The sequence below is a fragment of the Berghia stephanieae genome, chromosome 1 (genome assembly GCF_034508935.2).
Source record: "Berghia stephanieae isolate SIO BIC M18660-M18661 chromosome 1, UCSD_Bste_1.3, whole genome shotgun sequence".
Classification (NCBI taxonomy): Eukaryota; Metazoa; Mollusca; class Gastropoda; order Nudibranchia; family Aeolidiidae; genus Berghia; species Berghia stephanieae.
In genome coordinates, this window is record NC_088360.1 from 129,427,961 (window position 1) to 129,451,603 (window position 23,643).

The following is a 23,643-nucleotide window of genomic DNA, read 5'->3' on the forward strand; positions in this document are numbered from 1 at the left end:
ACCCAACCCCAATCCTGACTAAAGTGATAGAGAGGTTGAAAGACCCAACCCCAATCCTGACTAGAGAGAGGTTGAAAGACCCAACCCCAATACTGACTATAGTGAGAGAGGTTGAAAGAACCAACCCCAATACTGACTATAGTGAGAGAGGTTGAAAAAAGCAAATGACACAGTAACTTTGACTAATGAATCACAAAAGTCTCATTCAATCTTAATCTCAGTTTAAAAAAAAGGGAATCCAACACAAAGATATTTCTTATCAAAATGTGCCCTTTTTTAATGGGGAGAAGTACACGAAAACCATTCAACAGATGAGCTGATAATTATGGTTTAACACAATTATTAAAATTAAAGGTTCAAATTACAAACAGTGTAAGTAAACCCACAACATCTATTTGGTAAAATAATCCTTATTGCATGAGTTAAACTTATGGCAAGGTGTGAGATTTCATCACAAACTATTTAATCAAGCGTGTCCAAAATTCATTTCTAAAATCTTCAATCACTATGAAAACAAACAAAGAAAAGATATTTAAATTTGATTTTTGATGAGAAAAAAAAAAAAGGCATAAGATGCTTTAGAAATGGTAGTTCCCATTCTTTAGTCACTCATGTCCATATCAACAGGTTGATTGTCTGTGTCCTTCTCTAGTAAAGGAGGTTGGCTCGGGGATTCCCCTCGAGACAAGATCCCGTCACTATTGCCGTCACTTCTGTCGCTTGCAAAACCCTTTTCTTCCTCATCATAGTCTCTCTTGATCTAGTTAAAATGTAAAAAAAAAAAAAAAAAAAGATTAGAAAATTACAAGAAAAAAAATTCATAGTCACATCATTTTCTAAAATTAAAAATATATCATAATCATGAAAAAGAAAAAAGAAAAAAGAAAACAGGAAAGATACGACTGCATCAAGTTGTTTTAAAAAATCAATTACAAACTTGTGGCAGGTGACTAGATAGAATACACAGGATTTTGTAAGAAAAGTTTTGTTTTTGTTTTTAAGGGTTTTAGGGCGTTTGAAACACATTAAGGTCATATCAGCGCCAGTAAAACTAAGATGTTTTTTTTTTGTTTTTAAGGGTTTTAGGGCGTTTGAAACACATTAAGGTCATATCAGCGCCAGTAAAAAGAGGAAAGTTGAATAGTGAAAAGATTTTAGATGTACAATTAAAAGGACTTGAGGAAAGAGCAAGACAAAGGGGAATTGGTTCAAATAGGGAACAGATGTAGATTCCAAGAGCACACTATCAGTGTACTTAGTTTGAGATCACCTAAATGTTTCACCCAGACACCAGCACATGTCTCTACAAAGAGGAATACACTCAAATGCTTACATTATACATTCAAAATAACAAATATAATACATAACAGAGAGATGATTTACAAGGAAAAAAACTTCATCTCTTAAAATAATAACTATGCATTTGACTGTTTCATCCAAACAAATCTACGGCCAGGCCCAGGGCAAAACCAAGTAATCTCATTCCAAGACAAATTGGATTGGAAAACAGATATAAGGGGAAAGAAGACACAGTTTGTACCCGCCCACTAAGGGAGAAAACGGAAGAAAATGGGATAGTAAAAATTTAAACAATTACAATTAAAGCACCCAAGAAAAGGTAAGACAAAGGGGAATTTGTTAAAATAGGAAACAGATGTAGATTCCAAGAGCACACTATCAAAGTACAGTAGAATTACTTTAAACCGAAATTTTGGGGACCTTCTAAACCATTTCGGTTTAAAGACATTTTGGTTTAAAGCAAGTTCCCGTTTTGCAATGTTTTTCAATGGTCGTAACTTTTTAAGGAATTTGCTCATTTAATGGTATCATGGGTTTCCCGTTAAATGGAGTTGTTGAATAAATGCCGTCTTCGTAACCATAAATTAAAAATTTTTTTTTGTGTGTGTTTTAAAAATATTTTGGGGGTTTTCGTTTTCAATTCAAAATTGTTGAAAGAGTTGAGTTCGGGATGCCGTGTTTTTTACATATCTCTGTCTTGATCAACTTTTTTTTCATCGACTTCACATAGTATTTTAATTTTAAACTCCAACATGTAAGCACAGTGCTTTCTTTTAAACATCTTTTAGTAAAATGCAAAGCTAAAATAAGATCGAAAGTTCTTGTGCGATAATTGATAATGAATGACGCGCAGCTACTCAGAGGTGAAGTGAAATGGAAATGAAAAGGCGTGTCAATGCTAAGCTGTCTACTACTACTAGGCATCTCTCTTTTGTTGAAAAGCCATTAGGTTCAAAGGCCTAATTTCATAGAACCCCCCCCCCCCCCCCTCACACACACACACACACTTAAACAAAGTGGAAATGAAATGGCATGTCAATGGTAAGTTGTCTACCCCCACCCCCCCTTTCCTTATTCTCGTGTTTAAAATCCAGTCAGTTCCAAAGCATCAACACATGAGCGAGAACATCTCGCTTGCATGATTCTACACCCCAACTCCTCCTCTTTCCTCATTTTTCGGCTGCCAGTCACCCGCTGTCTTCCTTTTCCAGTCTGTGCGATTGTGGTGTTGGCCGAGCCCATGTGCAGTGTTTGCCTACACCCCACCCATCACCCTCATCTTATACTTACGCTCTTTGTAATATCGCCGGGCATTATTACGTGTGGCCACCTTCCCCAATTTTTGAAGAAAAATTGAGAGAGAATAAAGGAAGGTGGTCTCAAATTGTTTCGGTTTAAAGAAAGTCCTTCTAAGAAGTATTTCGGTTCATCGTAAGAATTAGTACAAAGATAATGAAGAAACTAGTACAATTTATTAAATTCTTTGCGGTTTAGCTTCTTTCGGTTTAAAGTAATTTTACTGTACTTAGTTTGAGATCACCTAAAAGTCTCATCCAGACACAAGCACAGGTTCCAACTAAGAGGGATACACTCAAATGTTTACAAATCACATATAATACAGTGCATAACAGAGAGATGATTTACAAGACAAAAAATATCATCTCCCAAAACTCTAACTATACGTTTGACGGTTTCCCTTCCAGCTAGGGTATCTGGCCAGGACCTGGACAAAAGTAATCTCATTCCATGACAAAGACAGAAAGCATGCTGGAAACAGATATAGGGGGAGAGAAGACACAGTAAGTGCCTCTCTACCCACTGTGGTAGGTAAGGAATCCTACCCAGTTGTAAGAACAGAAAAATATTTAAAATGTTTACTTCAACATGTTTAAAGTAACAAGCAGCCTGCATTTTGTTGACTCAATCAGGATGGGTTCATATTAAACAACAAAGAAATTGAGGGCTGATCAGACATTAGCATTTTTCAATTCTTTAAAAATTTTCGTTTGACAGCCAATTCTTTGGGTTTTTGTTTTTGTTTTTAAGGGTTTTACAGCGCTTGCAACACATTTAGGTTATATCAGCGCCAGTAAAAAGGAAGAAAATGGGATAGTAAAAAGATCTAGAGTTAAAAATTGTTTGTTTGTTTGTTGTTTTTAAGGGTTTTACGGCGCTTGCAACACATTTAGGTTATATCAGCGCCAGTAAAAAGGAAGAAAATGGGATAGTCAAAAGTTCTAGAATTACAACTAAAGCACCCAAGAAAAAGTAAGACAAAGGGGAACTGAGAACAAATAGGGATCAGATGTAGATTCCAAGAGCATACCACCAATGTACTTAGTTTGAAATCACCTAGAAGTCTCATCCAGACACAAGCACAAAATCCAACAAAGAGGAATACACTCAAATGCTTACATTATACATTCAAAATAAAAATAATAATACATAACAGAGAGATGATTTACAAGGAAAAAAATATAATCTCCAAAACAATAACTATGCATTTGACTGTTTCCCTCCCAGCTAGGACTCCGGCCAGAGCCAGGACAAAACCAAGTAATCTCATTCCAAGACAAAGACAGAAAGCATGTTGGAAAACAGATATAAGGGGATAGAAGACACAGTATGTACCTCCCTGCCCGCTATGGGAGGTCAGGATCCCCACCCAGAGAGTTAAAAATAAAGCACCCAAGAAAAAGGTAAGACATAGGGGAACTGGGAACAAATAGGGATCAGATGTAAATTCCAATAGCACACTATCACAGTACTTAGTTTGAGACCACCTATAAGTCTCATCCGGACACAAGCACAAAATCCAACAAAGAGGAATACACTCAAATTCAAAATAACAAATATAATAATACATAACAGAGAGATGATTTACAATGAAAAAACTATAATCTCCCAGCTAGGACTCCGGCCAGGACCAGGACAAAACCAAGTAATCTCAATCCAAGACAAAGACAGAAAGCATGTTGGAAAACAGATATAAGGGGATAGAAGACACAGTATGTACCCCCCTGCCCACTATGGGAGGTCAGGAACCCCATCGAGCAGCCAATTCTTTCATTTTCCAGATTGGGTAAACCATGTAGCACTAATTCTAGAAAAATATTTTATGATAAAATAAATCAAACGTTCATGAATGGCAATATAATGCAGATACAGTTTTACTGTACTTTATTCCAAACATACCTTGGAGCTACCCTCTTTCTTTCTGTCATCTTTATCTCTGCTAATCTTTTTCTTACTGTCATGTTTACGGTCTCGACTTCGGCTGCGTTTTCTATCCCGTCTTGATCTACATGAGAAAAGCAAAAAACAAAAAAATAAGTTTTTTACACTTATTTTAAAGATATCAAGATGGCAAGTAGAGGTATTTAGTAAGAACTGAGTCTGTACAAGATAAAAAATATGTCTGAAACACATATATTTTGTCCATCCATAGGTTATTTTGACCTATAGTGACTCTATATCTCTGTGAAGGGAACTTCAGATACTGCCACTTCTGGTTTTAACTTGATGCATTCACTTTTTAAACTTTTCTTTTTTATTCAAAGTGGCTGAAGAAGGGTTTTTAGCTTCAAACTTTCTGTGTTTAGTGTTGTCCTTCTTTCTTTCCTACTTCCTTTGAAAAAATGTTTTCATAATTTGTTTTGGTAATTTGGGAGGAAAAACAATTTTCGAAGAAAAAATAAAAGTATAATCCAGAAGAGTCCCCATTTCATGAGAAAAACTGAACAGCGTTCACAGTGTCATGACACTGTATGAATCTTGTCGAATACAAGAAAAATGGTGGCCTCAAAATAATAATTCAATTTTAAACGAATTTTGGCATTTTTCAACTGGCATCATTTTTACATAAACATTTTTTGTAATTGTTGGCACCTTTGTCAATTGCCTAAATCAATGGCGAGAAAACAACATGAATCAAAGGTCAAACAGCAGGCAAAGGATCAAAGCAAATGTTTCAAAAACCAAATCTGATCTATGATTCATATGAAATCTGATAAATTTTGCTTACAATTTAAAAACCCACTCACCTATATCTGGAACCACTGCGAGACCTGGACCTCTTTCTTGATGGAGACCTGGAATGATGCCTCTTTTTGCGACGACTGGAATGGAATATATTACAATAATAGGTTTGGACAAATTTCCCCTTGGGGGAGGAAGGGAAGGGGATAAAGGGAATTAAAAAACAAAAACAAACCCAGATGACCTTTTAAATGATTTTGATATTTAACAAAGCAGTTTAATTTTTTTTAAAACATGAAAACTTGTATCTGAAATAATGTATAAAAATGTTTTTCACACAAGGCAACTTTAACCTCTGGGTCAAGCCTGTATAAAATCTCAGTTATGGAAAACTTCAATTTGGAATGGCTTTGTTTATTTTTTTAATGTCATAAAAGTATCATTGTAAAAGTAATCAGGGGATTAAGAATTGGTTCACTTCTCATTTCAGAGACTGTTCTATTGAGACAAACCTCTATACCTAATCCTGAAATCAGACCTGCTAACCCTTCACATTCCAAAAGTGGAATCAGAACGTCAGAAAATAGAAATTTGAGACGAGAAATAGAAATTTGTCACGAATAGATAACTCCCTATCAAAATTACCGCCAACTTAGTCACCAAAAACATAAGACAGTATTCTGGAATGACTGGCCAAACTATCACACGTGTTAGGTAACGGAATGGGGAAGGGGTAAAAGGAGTGGAATTAATTTTCCGACTTACTTCCCTTTTGGAAACCATTAAAAATATTTTTATTTCACCCCCCCCCCTCCCTCCCCTCTACTTTCTTATCATTATTATCAATGAAATCCTTGAAAACATTTATTTGTTGATGTCATGTACTTTCTATATTGTTTTGTGTTGATGTAATGCGCCAAGGGCCTCATAGTTTCTTATTTTCATCATTATTATTATTATTATTATCATTATTTAGATTGTTAATGTTGTTGTTGATAATGACATATTTTGTTCAAAGAAAATTATGATTATTGGCCATGAAAGGCCTAAATAAAATTTTTGAAACTTTAAAAATCGGAATTTTAGAGACAATGGTGGAAAGGAAGGGTGAAAATTGGAATGATTCTGCCAAAAAAGGAAGGGTTGGAAGGTATTGTGAAATAAGCAAATGCATTTTAAATAATAATAATAATAATAAAAAAGCAAACTTGAGCTTTCATATAGAGCAATGTCCACTAACTAAATGTGCTCAAAGCGCTTTACAAATTTACTTTGGAGATCTGGATCTGCTCCTCCTTTTTGGTGTCAGGCTCCTCTTTTTGGCTCGAGGTGGACTCGGTGTTCTGTTTTAAATCAAATAGAACAGAGATAAAGTTGACATCAAATCACTGCTATCCATTGCTCCATGAGAATGTATTTATCTACTCCTCTGGTTCTGTTCTGTCCACTCTCCCATGAGATTTTTGGAACTCGTCAAAATTGAAAAAATATACTCAAGTACTCAACCTCCAAGAAATTGGCATTTACAATTAGCATGTAAAAATAAAAAAAAATAGCAGCTTTTTAATACACCAATAAGGTAACTCAGGAATATGTAAATAATGATGTGTAAAAGCAACCACAGACAAATACCAAGATAGTGGGTTTTAGGGTTGCTGAAGTTCAATGCTTTAGCAAACTCAAGTTATTTAAAATTGTGGCTGTAATTCCTGCAAATATCATTTTATTCACAGAGGGGGGCGAGGGGGGGGGGGGTTGAGTGAAAGAGAAAAAACAACCCCCCCTCCCCAAAACAAAAATCAAAACAACAATAAAGCTTTCACTCATGTTCCCACGGAATAAAATAACATAACATCCTTACAAATCTCAATGTTGGGCAAGTATAACAATAGAGATGTCTAGAGACATGAACACAGAAGGGTCAAGAATGCAGGGCACAATGTTATGGTCTTTGCTTTAAACTCAGAAGGTATTGAGTTCAGACTCCATGACCATGAGCAAGTCGCCTCACCCTAGGTCAATTTGCAATGCTGCACTCCAGTTAATGTGTGGGTCATTCCAGTCTTCCCACTGAATAGACATATTTTCCTTCAAGGATTAATAAAGGAAATTTATTTTTTTAATCAAAAACTTTACCTGACATTGCCCTTTAATGGAGACTTTTCCCTGTCCTCTTCATGAGAAGCAGAACCTTCCCTCACAAGGGTGGGAGGAGACATTGACCTGCTCTTCTTTCTCTCCCTTTTATCCCGACGATCTCGAGAACGACTTCTACGACCACGAGAATGAGAGCGTCTTCGACTGAAAACACAAATAAAGATGAGATGTTTAGTTTACTGACATTGTTAATCCAATCTATTCATGTTCCCATGAGGCAGTGTTCAGGATGAAATGGACAAAAGAACATAAGGTGCAAGAGCAGACAAATGCAAAATCACCAAAAGATAAGAATAATTCTACAAGGCCCTTAAAAATGTGAAAAACAATAAGGTGAAACATCAACTTCATTATATTAACAGAGGAATGTGGCCATTTTGTGTTTACTCTTTACGAAAAAGACAGGACGATCAATAAGACACAAAACACAAAACAGTGAAGGGTATCAAGCCATATTGAATGAATGTACAGCTTAAGTTCACAGAATCCCAAAATGTCTATAACATTCATCTATGTTAATAAGCTGAAGATGGAATTTTATCTCATCCTTGTTGCTCACTTTTCAAAATAAAATAAAAAAAAAAAAAATTGAAATGGCTACACTGTATTTAACATTTACCATTGATCAAAAAAATAAATAAAAGGCTAATCAGCGAATTAGAAGATGTGTGTGGAAAAAGGGAGTGGGTGACTTTTAAAACGCACTAAGTCTCATTTTCATCATTCAAGGAAAACCACATTTTTTTGTCATTTATTTATTGACATAAAGAGGAAAAATACTTGTCTTGTCCTCATAAAACAATACCCTGAGACTCCAAATGTTCTCTGGTGATTCAATGGAGTCCAAAAGACAGCTTGAGATTGTTAACTCATTTTCTATCAGGATGTGACTTAGGCCATTTTGAAAGTCATCTACTCAAGTGTGCAAATCAAAACTGTTACCACCATTCAGCTATGGTGTAAGATAATTTTGGAAATATCACATTTTTGCCTAGAAATGGCATGACAAAAGCCAAATCTGAAGCATTTCAGATTTTTTAAATGCTAAACGTAAAGAAATATAGTACCAAACAAACTACTTATACTATCTAACAACTAATATCAACATGTAAGTGTTGAAAATCTTGTAGAACGTACAACAATCTTGCTAAATGAACAAATTTAAGAATAAAATGTACAATTGGAAGCTCTGAAATCATGACCATCAGGGAATTGTCAACACAGAAAACAAAGGGTGCATGAGTCTACTAGTAATGTAAACAATTGAAAAGGCATAAAAGACACATATATTGAAGTAATACAAAACAAAAAGAAAAAAAGGTAGATTGTTAGAAAAATATGGAGGCTGGAAGCACAAGTTGCCTATTCAATATGCGTGAGTCAATTTTACTCTTTTTAACTTTCACAACATATAAACCAATGACCAAGGGAGAGGATTTATGCTTACCTGCTATAAGATTTGGGAGGAGTGCGAGAACGCCTGAAAAACAGAAACAAAACATAGTTATTTAGTGACTTTTGTATGAGAAAACAAATCAAATAAAGCCACATTGCTGGCCCTTTCATCTTGATAAATACAAGAATATTGTATTGTTGAAATATCTGAAACAGCAATCTCTTCTACAAGCTTAAAATGAATTAAATATCAAGTGCTTGCCTATTAGATACTTTCCCCACTTTTTCAACGAAAAGTAAAATATTAATATAGAGCAATATCCACTTAATATGATCAAAAATGTTTTACAAGGGGCCCAACAGCAACACTCAACATGTAGGTCAAGACATGATTCCTGAAAGGCGATATTGTAATTTTTTATTTCGATATAACTCTGTTACAGAAAATGCATTCATATGTGAGTACAGATAAAGAATGTGAGTAAATGGCCTATTCCAAGGACTAAAATGGCTCAAAGCGTGACTCGAACCCAGGGCCTACTGGTCTAAAGAGAGTTTACAATAAGACCACAAAGGCACATAACAAAATGAGAACTACTGATATATAGAACCTTTTTATTTGCCAAGGGTTAATTCTTTATGTCTGAGCTCTAATGTAAACAATCCTATGTTCAAGAGACAACTAATGCAAAAAATATTGACATGAATTGATCAAGCTTTTCCATAACATCGTGTTATTGCATGCAATGAAACCTACCTAGCAGACAGTTTGAAATTTTATACAAATACTGACATAATCAATCCTAAAAAACCCAAGATTAAAAATAGTTTTTAACAGTAAAAGAGTCATGATAAAAAAAAATATTCACAAGACGTTAAAGTGATGCCTCATGGAAGTGAAGAACTGAAAATATACCCAATTTTTCAAATTCACGATGCCTTGTATATAAGGAACACAAATCCTTAGTAGTTTGTTTTTAGGGGTTTTACGGTGAAAGCGGCACTTTTAGGTCATTTCAGCACCAGTAAAAGGTACATGTTCTGAAGTAGCAAAGAAAAGGCCTGGTTCAAATAGAAAACAGAGGATCCATGAGCAATCCACCAATGTGCCTATTTTGTTTTTTCTTAAAGGTCCTATCCAGGCACACGCAAAGGATCTAGCTATGAAGGATACATTCAAACACTCACAATAAATTCAAAACAAAAACTATAAAAGTAAATAACGGATAGATGATTCACGAGGAGAAAAATATCCTCTCTCAAGAAAAGGAACTACACATTTGACTGATTCCCTCTCAGCTAAGGATACCTACCAGAACCAAGAAAAGAGTGAGCAATCTCAATCCAGAATAAAGACAGAGAGCAACATGGAAAGGGAAAACAGATATAGGGGAATAGAAGACAGAGCATGAGTAACCCCTCCACACACTATGGGAATCAGAAGACCATGTTCAGACAAACCCCTTAAGTACCATTATTAAGGGGGATTGGGGGAGCGACACTAAAGGGTTATTTTTTTATATTTGATGAAATATCCATAACTTCTATGCACAGTCATAATGTACCTGTTTGGGAAGGATGATTGCATATAATTTTTTTCTCGAAAAAAGTTGCCCATTGCTATGGAAACGACGCCATATTGGAAAATAAACAACACATCTTAAAAAGTCAAAGGCTTTTTTGTTTATCAACCGATTGTCATAATATTTTGGTCACAGGTAGAAAAAAGGAAAATAAAGAGGCTCCAGAAGCCCGATTTTTTATTTTTTAATTAGAAACTTTAAAAATTAAGTTCAAAGTTATTACTTGATTATTCTCCTTGGAAAAAGTTATACAATGTCAAATTACACATTAAAATTTTTTTTTTTTCAAAAATCCGGCTCCTAGAGGACCTGCATATTTGTATGACACTCATTTGTACAAAGTTTGAAGAAGTTTGGTTGAAAACTGAGGGAGGTTTTTAGTGACGAAAATTGCAGTTTTGAGAAAAATGCATTTAAAAGTAAATGAGTTAAGGTAAAAACTCTCCTCTCGCTCTCTGATTGGATTGGGACCACATGACATTATTAAGAACAAAGTGATTGGTTGTTGAAGATAGAGGAGACTTTTTACTTTTCATCGATATGTTTTTGCCTTTACTTAGTTATAAAGACTTTGATATTCTTTCATGAAATCAGTCCACTGAAACTAAAAATGGGCAGGATTTAACCATACTCTGGGTCACAAAATACGTTATTTTGAGTCGAAAAAAACTGAAGATAAAGTTCTCATGCAATTTTTTATGCAGACAAATGGTCACATGACATCATCCCACCAAAATCTAATTTTAGCAAACTGGGTCAAAATTCATCCTTTTTAATGTCACCCCCCCCCCCACCCTGATCATTAAAAAATTAAAAGATTGAGAAAGTTTCCTGCTATTACTATATTTGTTTGGATGTCAAACAAGAATCTCAGACATTTCTTCATTTACTTTTATATTCTATTTATTTTGATCCATCATCAACACAATTTTTTTAGGCTTGGACCACTAATCCAACATGCGTTTAACTGTGTCAAGTCAAGACAGTTAAAAGAAATTATAAATTGGAAGTATATGCTGACAAACAATACGAAATTACAATTTACCTTGACTTGGATCTGGAACGTGAACGTCTTCGTCTTACGGGTGAACGAGTTCTAGAACGTCTTCTGTCCCTTGTTCTTTAAAAGGATTAAAAAAAAAAAAAAGGAAATTCTATCATAAAAGTCACTAAATGCCAATAATAAATTTACATTAAAGAAAATGATACACTTATTTCCAAAGCTGACTATATAAAATATAATAAAATGATTATTATGAGATACTAAATATATTTATAAAAATACAAGAAATTGTGGGCCTCAAACTGGTAAGAAATTGAAAACTATATGAACTAATACTACATCCTGATACAAAAAAAAAAAAAAAAACCAAACACCCACCCCCTTCCTAAAAAAAAAACAACAAAAAACATTTTTAAAAATAATAAAAACCAACAAAGTTGGCTAGTCTAAATTCTGAAAAGGCATAACTACAAAATCACCTACTGTCAAATCATCAATAAAGATATTGAAAAAAATAAATTTGTTAGGCTGTAGTAAATAAATTGGACAAATATGGATATATACAAAAAAGCACATTGAATTAAAAATATATGACTTATCAAATAAATTCTTAACATGTCAAAAGCCGAAAAAAAAAAAAAAGAAAAAGAAAAAAGCAAAGCTTGATTTGTTAGCCAGTCATACAAGTAACATCAATAGATATTTAAAAACCCGATTTCATACCGCTTTGTACACTTTTAAAAAGTAATTCTCATCGGGATTAAAACAATAGAAGAGGAGGCATCTATACTGTAGTGATGAGTAAGTGATCATCGTTAAGTTTTTCACAATGACAAATATATCTCTATTACAAGAATGAGTGGCAAACATATATATAAACACAAAATGGTAAAAATTTTTACACGCCAGCCATTCATACTAGAAAAACTTCCATCAAAGTTACATTTACTTGATGGTAAAAGCTCTTGGTGAACAGAATGATTAATGGAAATAGACCATGTCTATTTTCAGTGAGGTGAAAAAGTGCTGCATGAGATGAAAGGATACGCAAGATCTTAAAATACAAAAGAGTTTTTTTTTTAAACAAAAAGAAACAAAACAGACTGATATATACTCACACAGGAGGGGCAGGTTGGGGTACTCCTCCCCTGTATTGAAGTACAAGTGGCAGAACAACAACATGCAATCATATGTTTACGTACTTTCATCATCATTATCATCATATTGAATAAATCAACCCAACATTTGTCTAATATCACACATAAACTCATATTTTAATTTATATACATAAATTAAAATAAAAACAGCCCCAAATTTAATTTTTTAAATGACTGCATAAAACCAAAATAATCATCTACAACATCTAGGGAATGGTTTTGGAGGTTTTCATTGAAAGACGTCAATCATATCTTTGGAATCCAGGGTCTACTATTTAATACTAGCAAATATTCTTACTGTCTATGATAGATTGCTAATAAACTATGACTTTTTCCAATGGAAGTAAATGTTATGCTGCTTAATTGCATTTGCTGTATTTGTGTCAGTCAAGTAGAAAGAGGGATGTGAGCCTGAAACATTCACATCTGCACTTAAACAGATATTTGAAAATATGATATGCTTTGAACATGACCAAGTCAAAGCAGATGAATAAAATTGACATCAAAATTGCAAAATCTTAAATTTAAAAGATTTTGATGTGCCTTTAAATTATGGACGCCTGGAACAGCAAGCCAATTACTAGATATTTAGGACCTGCATTTTTAAAAAGAGAGAGAGAGAGATAGAGATAGAGAGAGAGAGAGAGAGAGAGAGAGAGAGAGAGAGAGAGAGAGAGAGAGAGAGAGAGAGAGAGAGAGAGAGAAGCTAATCAAAGCAAACCAAAAGTAAAAATAGTAACAAAACCAAAAAAGAAAAAAAAAAGAAAAAAAATATTCAGAACATACAATTTTAAAGTACAGAAAAAAACCCCAATACGACAAACACAAATTTGAGCTGAAAATCCATATTTCTTTTCTGACTCAAAATTTGATTTGTGGTCTGATCCCTGTAATGTAAAAACCTGTCAGTAACCCATCCAAAAAGCTAGAATTTAGAAGCCAGGTAAATCTTTTATGCGCCATATTCAACCAAAAATTATATTGTGAGAGGAGAATCCAAGAATAGAAAGCATTGTGAAACTAATGATGAAAAAAAAACCCATCGATAACCATTAACCCATAGAGGCCCGCTTCCCCTGGAGTCGCCCGCGACTGTTGAGGCCCGCATCGCCCGTGGCCCCCGAGAAAAAACGGATCATGTTTACTTTGTTATTGCAACGAATCACTTCGTTTTATTCTAAACCGGAAACATCGTAAACATAATGCGATCGTTCTATTTCCGTTTCCTTTTTACAGCACGTTTATATCGTTGATAGCAAGTGAGTAATCGAATTCAGAAAAATGGCATTCCCGTACCTCACGAGTTTGTTGCGTGGCGCTAGAAATGATGTTTTGGAGAGTGGTGTAGACGATGAAGAGGATTTTGGAAATGAAAGCGATATCGAACTAGAAAAAGAAGATGTAAACGATGGTGGGGATGGACAAGACGTGGCGTTAGCACCCGATCAAGGTGATTCGGACACTGAATCGGAGTCCGAGATTGACGAAAATGACGGGAATGGGGGTGCGGGGAACGAGTTTTTTTTTAAAATATTTTTTTCCCCAATTTATTGAAATCAAAACATGTCATGTTATATATCATTCGAAAGCAAATTTATCTGGCTATAAAAAGGAATTAATATTATAATTTTATGTCATTTGGTTCTCGATTAATAATTTTTTAACTTTGTGTTGGTATTTTTTTGTTAAGAGTTATGCCCCTTACACTGGGCCTCAGGGGAATTTTTTTTAGTAAACACCGGGCCTCTATGGGTTAAAAACACACGTTTTTATAACATATTGAAGTAATATGTTAATTGTCTCTGGTTTTCTAATTTTAAATTAGATATTCAATTAAATTTGTCAACAACAATATCCAAAAAAAAAACAAAAAAAAAAAACAAAAACAAAAAAAAAAATAAAAATAAAAATAAAAAACCCAAACAAATCATAGCTACAGAATCGACTTGGGCAGTTATTATCACACTTTCAATATAATCATTTCTGGAAGGTCCGGTCCTTCATGATTTTATTTTTTTTCTTCATTTTTTTTAAACAGAGGCTACAGAATGGGGGCCTATGTTGATGTCCCCTTAAAAAAAAAATGATAAACAGCAACTGATGATGTGAAGCCATCCAATAATTTGTACTGAGATCAAATACCTGGTGCCATCACCAAAAGTGAGGCTTCTTCAAATAAAAATTAACCTAATGTCAATAACAGTGCAAAATAACTAGATTCAGTGATCACATTTTACACAGTCTTATGGCTGAGATCAGATTGTATCACTTCCCTAATCTGTCCCATATCTAATCGGCTAGTATTACAATTACAACATTAATATTAGACAATGACATCTGCACAGGTGGGCTAGTCTGTATATCCAATCTTAAAAAGAAAATAGAAAAAAACAACAACTCCAAAACACATTTGTTTCCTACACTCTACAGAGTGATGCAAAGAAACCATTTAAAAGGATGACTATATTTCTATTTTCAAATCATATACTAGACAATCCTGAGTCTGGACCTTGGACCTTACAATTACTAAACAAAAATGATCCTAGCAATAACGAATATGTATTACATTCCACCTGGAAGCTGCTATATTCATAGTTCTCATTTGTAATGTAAAAGTGGTATAATTCATGTAGAAAAAAGGTCCAAATATAAATGTATTTTGTTAACATTGCTACACGCTGCCATGATCAAACGTGAACAAAGGTCATGAATAAAACCAACATTAAAAAGTGCAATTTTCAAAGGACAAAGGGAACAATGTGATAAGTACTCTCTTACCGTGAACGAGATCTCCGTCTTCGTACTGGGGTTCTTGATCTTTTAGGGGATCTGCGACGAGATCGTGATCGCCGACGGGATCTTGAACCACTCCTACGACGACGACGAGGAGACCGAGACCTGGACCTCCTTCTTGACCTTGAACGAGACCGACTGCGACCTTTCGATCTGGACCGCTTACGGGCGGGGGATCTTGAACTTTCACCTGAAATCCAAGAAAAGAATGAAAAGAAACTTATTCTGACTTCTTCATAACATTCAATATCAGTCACACAAAAAAACAAACAAAAGAGAATCCTCCTTCCCCCCCCCCCCTCCCTCCCCCAACAGCAAAAAATTTTCATCCTTTACAAAGCTAACATTAACTGAGATTTCTTTTATAATATATATTGATCACTCCTCATAGACTGGTCTCATTCATACTACAATAATTGTGGAACAAACAAAGTCAAAAAACAAAACAAAACAAAAAAATCTCACGATATATATCTTTTATATTCCTGAATTTTTAAAAAGTCTAACTATTGTAAATTATCTTCCCAACTGTATTATTTAACTTTTTTTCAAAACTAAAGACACTGGCTTACGATCACTGTTCGCAGCTGCTGAGATGAGTTTTGAAGCTTCCTTCACTTTTTTCATAGCGTCATCAATTTCCCTTTGTGAAGCCTCTGATCTTGGTGTTGGTTTCACTATGCTTGTAGTCGCATGTTTCACACTGATAGATAAAAAAAGAATCCAACAATTGGGGACATAATGGAACCAAATGAATTATGTGCATTCAAATTTATAGGCATGACATGTCGGGGCCCGATAACAGGAGAAACTTATTTATGCCACAGCCAACAAACCTCAAACATTTGAAAAGACATATTTTTTCAGAATATTTCTGCTACTTTCCCCATATCTTCATTCAAAAAATCATATGTTCAAAACGTGCAGTAATTCAAAATTTCAAATTCAGCATTCGCTGAATTTATAGAGACCTATCAAGCTAGTGGAGGGTAGGAAAATCCTGAAATTTCTATGACAGTCATCTGTCTGACCACTCAGATTCTCTTCTCGCTGGATACAAATATTAATGACGTTCAACTATTCCATTTCATCATTTTCCCCCTTTTTATTACAAAGTCTGACCTTTTGCATTTAGCTTATGTTTTGGACTTCAAGCCTGATATCATACCCACCCTAGACAAAAATAGACTGCCAGTAAAATAGCGTTGGACTGTTAAAAACAACAACGAAAAAAAAAAAAAATCTATAAAACTTTATTTCCCACATACAAATTAATAGCATCAGCTTTGATGCATTATAACAATGAGAGAGGAGTAAAGAATCAGCAGACCTGTTAGAGATTGGTATGGTCATAATACCACAGCACTATAATGGTAGAGGGCAAATTTTAAAGTATAAATACAGTTTTAATGTTGTTCGTTTGTTTTTAAGGGTGTTACGGCGCTTGCAACACATTTAGGTTATACCAGCGCCAGTAAAAAGGAAGAAAATGGGATAGTAAAAAGTTCTAGATATACAATTAAAGCACCCAAGAAAAAGTAAGACACAGGGGAATTGGGAACAAATGGGGATCAGATGTAGATTCCAAGAGCATACCTCCAATGTACTTAGTTTGAGATCACCTATAAGTCTCATCCAGACACAAGCACAAAATCCAACAAAGAGGAATACACTCAAATGCTTACATTATACATTCAAAATAACAAATATAATAATACATAAGAGAGAGATGATTTACAAGGAAAAAAATATAATCTCCAAAACAATAACTATGCATTTGACTGTTTCCCTCCCAGCCAGGACAAAACCAAGTAATCTCATTCCAAGACAAAGACAGAAAGCATGTTGGAAAACAGATATAAGGGGATAGAAGACACAGTATGTACCCCCCTGCCCACTATGGGAGGTCAGAAACCCCACCCAGAAACACAGTTTTAACCTCACTGGGCCAGACACAAAATACAATTACATACTTACCCTCTATGTGCTTTAGCTGCACATAAAGCCAAAAATACAAATAGAAATGCTCAATTCTACATACCTTACTGTCCTACCATGAAACACAACATTGTTATAACTCAAGGCTTGTGCTATACAGCGTTGGTCAGTAAATTCGATGTAAGCACTACGAGTCGGTGCATTCTCATCCCCTGCCATTCTTATGTATTTAATCTCTCCAGTTTGGGAGAAAAAGGAGAGAAGCATCTCTGGTGTCACCTGATGATAAAAATACAAACCATGAATATGAATTTGTTAACTGAGAAGGTCATAGGCAAATATATTTCTCATCTTTATTCTCAAGGTAACTCATGACTAAAAATCTGTACAACATTGGGAGGAAAGTCTGAATTAATCCAAAATGCACAAATTCCACCTCTATTTAAATAATCATTGCTTGAAATGTTTTTGTACCAATAATATTTGACCAAACTTGGCTCCAAAAGAATCTGCATGTTTGATGACAAGTCGTCATATGCTAAAGGCACTTTGCAACAAAATTAACTTATGAAATCAATGTAGCAAATGGACAAAATAATAATAAAAATAAATGAAAATATCAAACAACATGATGACATAAATTACTTTGGCATCCAAATCTGAGATGAACACAGTACGTCTGATTTCTTCAATTTTGCTGGGATCGGTGGTTGCAGGGAGTGGGGGGTATTGTGGTAAACCTAAGGATGTTAATCGAGGGTCGTTGGTCATGATGATTTGATTTGCGCCCAGACCAGTCACCTGAAAAACAATGAATCGATAGACTGGACCTGTAAATGAGCTGTTCAAAATTTTTCTGGAAATTTTCGACGAACCACAGACATCATTTAAAAAATAAATGAGTAAAATATAAGAAAGGAAAGAGATAAGAGACAATGTATTACTATTACTTAAGTGCTCTGTAGAAGTAGAAGAAACGCCAAACAAGCAAGTCATTTATATGATGACTCTAAAAAATAAAAGAACAAACAATGCTTAAAACTGTTTCTATTGATTATGCTGAGGTAATTACAGCTGTATAGGTTAAGGCTTAGGCTTTCCAAAACAATTACGTACAAGCACTCCAAAAATCATAACATAACTTAATGTCATATTTTCAACCTAACTTAACTCTTTAAGATTCAACCCGACAACGGCCAAATATTCATGGGTGGGATAGTCAAGACTGGCCTCAGTAAGTAAAATCCAATCGTTGTGAAGGAAATGAAAAATAGTCGCTAAATAAATTTGTTACACCTCTTTGATAGACCGCCAGGGTCCATTCGTGTAGAATTGTGAATCAAGCGTCTCAAAGTCTTCGACCAATCACAGGCTATCTTTCCAGCTGGCCGAAACAAAGACGCTTCTCCCCATCGATGTATTACGCTATTGTTATGCAAGGAATATAACACCTTATTGAGTAGGCCTAAAAGCTAAAATCTAAAAGTAAAAAATATAATTCTGAGGAATTTGAAAGTCACATTGCTGAAATCAACTCGAAAAAAAGAAGTACATTGGTCTTTGTTTCATAAAAATCGGTTGAAAACCAACTGTTTTACGAATAAATTTGATTTTAAAAATTGCTTTTGTTTATTTTAGCTTTTTTTTAGCAACTTTTTTATGTATCGGCCGATTTTCTTGATTTTTATATCATTCTTTATATCTCAAAGAGACGAGATCAGTGATATACTTTGTTTGTTTCAAATGTAACTAGAACATAATTTGGCTTTTTTACCTATCAACCATGCCTGGGTAATTGATTAATCAACGTGGCGATTGTGACGCAAATATTCCATGACCGTCTTCCACTGCATCAACGATGATTCAATTCATTGTTGACGGCAGGTGACACGTGAGCTGCCAGAACGACCAATCGTTGAAGGGTCAAGATGCTCAGTAGCCAATCGTTCCTCGGTCAAAAAACTTAAGAACTCACGAGAACAAAAGTTTGAAATTTGGTGATGGACGGACCTATGAAATCGTTTCTGGGCAGGGTTTAGCCATGAGTGACCGTAGAAAACGAAAAGGCGACTACAGATATCAAAGAGTAGGCTTATATCATCAAAGGATATCTACATGATTGACATGGCCATATAGGGAACTCATTATCTACTCACCCAAAAATAATCTGAACACGAGAGGGTTAACAGCACTTATTTTTCCAGCAACAACCAATCTAATTCATCCCTCACATCTTTATCAATGCTCAACAGCCTTGAGCCACAGACTATGCACCTTATCGCACAATGTGAGAGCATATTTAAACTTTTAATTAAAGAATGTATCAAAGTTAAAGGTCAATAACTATGCGATGAACTAAAAATGAAATAAGACTTATTAATTTTTTTTTTTTTACATTAAGGAGATGTAAATTTATTAAATGACTCGGCAGTCCCATGTGTAAATTCCAAAGGAAGGAATCGAAATCAACAGTGACAGATAGTGAACTGCATGAATGCTAGAGTGAAACATTGGCAGAAAAATAACTTGCGCGGGAATTAATTATTTACTACTATTACTATTGTTTCTTATAATTAGGCACCCAATCAGTGAAGAAACGGTCAAACAGTTTGTTTACAACATGAGGCAATCGAGATGTTATAATTCTAGTTCTAATAGCAATCGTATAACTTTCGATTTGAAAGTGTCTATATAACGCACTTCTGGCGTTCGCGGTTTACTTATTCATTATTTTCCTTTCCACCATGTAAATGAGGTCAATTTTGGCTAAGACGAAACAGTGAAATTTATTACTCAGTGACTCAAAGTTGGCTACTTTTGGGATCATGACAGGTTGAAAGACGAAAAAATAATTTCACAAAGGCGGTGTGAAAATACACTGGGTTGTGTTCAGATATGACAATTCTAAAAAACAGCAATCAACCTTAGCAATATATCTACCGTATAAAAAACCCATGAACTATGCATAGCGCTCTAGAAATTCCAAATTATGTTCTGGTCATTCGATTACGTGTCACAATTTCTTTCTTTCTTCATTATTATTTTATTTTTTTTTTATCATTTCTATTTTTAATATTTGAATTATACGAATTGACCTTTTTCAGTTAATTGACTGAGAATGTGTCTAATAGACACACGATTAAATCCATATTTAGAAGAGAAAAAAAAGTCAATGAGTAAATGAATTTCTTCCATATTTTCAAAATGATTATTTGAATTTAATATCTTGTACGTCATGATAAATTTGACTCCTCACATGCGGGTGGGGGGAACGAATGAAGTCTAAAAAAGTAAATTGAACACAAGCAATATTTTGATAATGACCTATAAAAATAGGAATTTCCACCTTATTGTATAATACATTAAAAATCTGAAATCAGGTGGTAGAAAGTTTGGGTGAGCAAATCTTAAAATGATATCAAACTGCCCAGGGCCAGGACAAAACAATGAGATTTCATTCTAAGACAAAGACAGAAAGCAACATGGGGGATAGAAGACAACAGTTGACATCATGGGCGGTCAAAAGACCCCATCCACTGCATTCTTGGAAAGTGAGGTAATTAATGAAACCAATCAAACCTGTGATACAACATTTGCAGGCCATGTCGGTTGTCCTGGTAACATTCCAGCCACTGCAGATGGTGTCAGTTGTAGAGCAGAACTTTCATCTGGGATTTTACCTTAGAGAGAAATGTTGAAAATTGTATATAAGAATGACCGAAAAGCATGTCTTTTGTTGGAGAAGAAACAGGGAGAGGAGGGAATAAAATAATGACACAATAACAACCACAATGAAATCACCATAAACATTTGGTAATCTTAAAATCAATTTATCAGCATTAAGAAAATATAAAATAAAAAACAGGCACATTTAAACCTCATGGCAAAGCTCACATTTTAAAGATAATTACAATGTGCTAATGAGGGCATAATATTTGGTAAAGGCAGGGGCAGATCAGTCTTAGTAATTCCAATAATTGGACTTTATGTGATGACAAACTAGAATGTTTGTTTTTGTTTTTAAGGGTTTTACGGCGCTTGCAACACATTTAGGTTATATCAGCGCCAGTAAAAAGGAAGAAAATGGGATCGTAAAAAGTTCTAGAATTAAAGCACCCAAGAAAAAGTAAGACAAAGGGGAACTGAGAACCAATAGGGATCAGATGTAGATTCCAAGAGCATACCACCAATGTACTTAGTTTGAAATCACCTACAAGTACAAGTCTCATCCAGACACAAGCACGAAATCCACTCAAATGCTTACATTATACATTAAAAATAACAAATATAATAATACATAACAGATAGATGATTTACAAGGAAAAAAATATCTCCCAAAACAATAACTATGCATTTGACTGTTTCCCTCCCAGCTAGGATTCCGGCCAGTGCCAGGACAAAACCAGGTAATCTCATTCCGAGACAAAGACAGAAAGCATGTTGGAAAACAGATATAAGGGAATAGAAGACACAGTATGTACCGCTATGGGGGGTCAGGATCCCCACCCAGACAAACTAGAATGAAATGTACTCGATCATCAAAAACAACTTCGTAGATAAAAAGAATAAACGGAGTGTCTACGTACACGGTAACTTTAGGCAGTTTAGTGAGCAGCAGCAGTGGGAGTCAAATTGTGACCCAACTCGCCCATAACAGTTATGACTGGAAATTACGTTCTCTTTTACTAAAAGTTTTAGAGGGGTTCAATTAAAGATCCATAACTTTGTTATAAAGAGGAATATCGCAGATATTTTGGTATCATAATCATTATTTTCGTTACCGGGCACCTAGCCTCAGGATCTACGTACACGGTAACATTTATACAAGGTAACCTTGAATCTCGCCTTAAATGGGTTAAATTGTATTGTTTAATTTTTAAAAATAACACACACAAAGACACATACAGAGCGAGGTCTATCCATAGCTTGTATTGTAGCGGCAAACCAGTTACCGGAGCTACCGTGTACGTAGATCATGAGGCTAGGTGCCCGGTTACCGTGTACGTAGACACTGCCAAGAATAAATGCAAATTTCTTACCATCCATAACTGGTACAATCATGATAGCCCTGTCAATAAAAACTGTGCTGCTAAGATGAAGGGAGACCCCAGTTGTTGTGGAATCTTCAAATTCAATGTATGCCACACGAGCTGTAACAACACCGTCAGCACCACTGAAATCAATAAGTAATTTTTAAAAATAATGATGTGTGAGAGTAAATAAAACGTAAAAACAAAATAACAAAACCATTACTTTTAGATGTTACCAAATAGACAATGGAGAAATGACAGTCACGCTGCTACGAATGTGACAACCAAAAATTGTTATCATTCAATGTCATTACTGACTACATCAAAAGTAAAGTCCCTCAGTCATTGAAATGTTATAATTATAGTTATATTAATCATTGCAATGATGTACTGTCTCAGTCACGCTACACTCAGAGTGAGATCGACAGAACTAGATCAATTGCAGCGTGTTTATATTTGTTCTTGTTATAGCTATACTAATTGCAATAATTAATATAACATTTCGATGACTGGCCCCATGATAAACTGTTAGTGTTAGTAACAGCTCCTGTTTCTATTTCTAGGGACAAATCTCTACCGCTACCTAAAAAAGGCAATTAAGAAAATGCAATAACTACAGAACAATAAGCTCATACTACTCATACGCCACCCCAGCAAAATAATGCTAGACATATTACTTAACAAGATGAGAAACAAAACAGAAGGAATATTGGAAGAAAAACAGGCTGGCACTTAGACTTAGACCAAATTCAGAAGTACAATTCAACACTCTACTCTAAATTTTATTAGAGAATATGAATATCATATATGTGAATATGATCAGTTTAGGACTCATCATCATAAATATGCTCATTTTCAATCATAACTTTTAATTTTGAGCCGCTTTTTTGTGACAACCCCCTATAACGTTTTTTTTTCTCCAGTTCCTAACGATGTCGTTATAGAGAGGTTGCACTGTACATTAAAAACAAACTTACTCTGGAGGATACATTTCAAGCTCCTTGACTCTTCCGAGATATCCAAACAAAGTTCGGAGTTGGTCTTTCGTACAACTCGGAGCAATGTTGGTTACCTGAATAACTCGGGTGCTTAATTTATCCGACATTTCAGAAATTGGTACCAGTACTTTGAATATAAGTTAAAATATGCAATTATTTATAAATGGGTCAATTTTGATAGTTTCATCGTCTCATTTTTGATGAAAATTTAGGCTTTCTTTTTTCAACATAAAGTTGGAGTGAACGCCGAACGACGGCGAACGTACCGGAAGAGGATAATTTGGAGCCTGCAAACGGTAACAGAGTAAAAAG

The 23,643-nt window shown here is 34.7% G+C and overlaps 1 protein-coding gene across 4 annotated transcripts; it reads right to left on the reverse strand.

Moving 5' to 3' along the window:
• Positions 1-252: 252 nt before the first annotated feature.
• LOC144963150 (uncharacterized) lies at positions 253-23,622 on the reverse strand. Of its 4 annotated transcripts, XM_078896852.1 has the most exons (15): positions 23,311-23,622; positions 22,343-22,476; positions 20,883-20,983; positions 17,949-18,104; positions 17,407-17,582; positions 15,938-16,068; positions 15,351-15,555; positions 12,534-12,563; positions 11,458-11,532; positions 8,882-8,914; positions 7,414-7,578; positions 6,549-6,620; positions 5,343-5,417; positions 4,495-4,600; positions 253-760 (listed from the first exon to the last, which is right to left on the reverse strand). In XM_078896852.1, exons 1-15 carry the CDS (start codon positions 23,436-23,438, stop codon positions 602-604), a joined length of 1,746 nt encoding a protein of 581 aa, XP_078752978.1. In that variant the 5' UTR covers positions 23,439-23,622; the 3' UTR covers positions 253-601. The 4 variants fall into 4 exon arrangements, with proteins under 4 accessions (XP_078752978.1, XP_078752980.1, XP_078752979.1 ...); XM_078896854.1 differs by lacking the exon at positions 6,549-6,620 and having other exon boundaries at positions 23,311-23,608; XM_078896853.1 differs by lacking the exon at positions 12,534-12,563 and having other exon boundaries at positions 23,311-23,605.
• Positions 23,623-23,643: the final 21 nt, after the last annotated feature.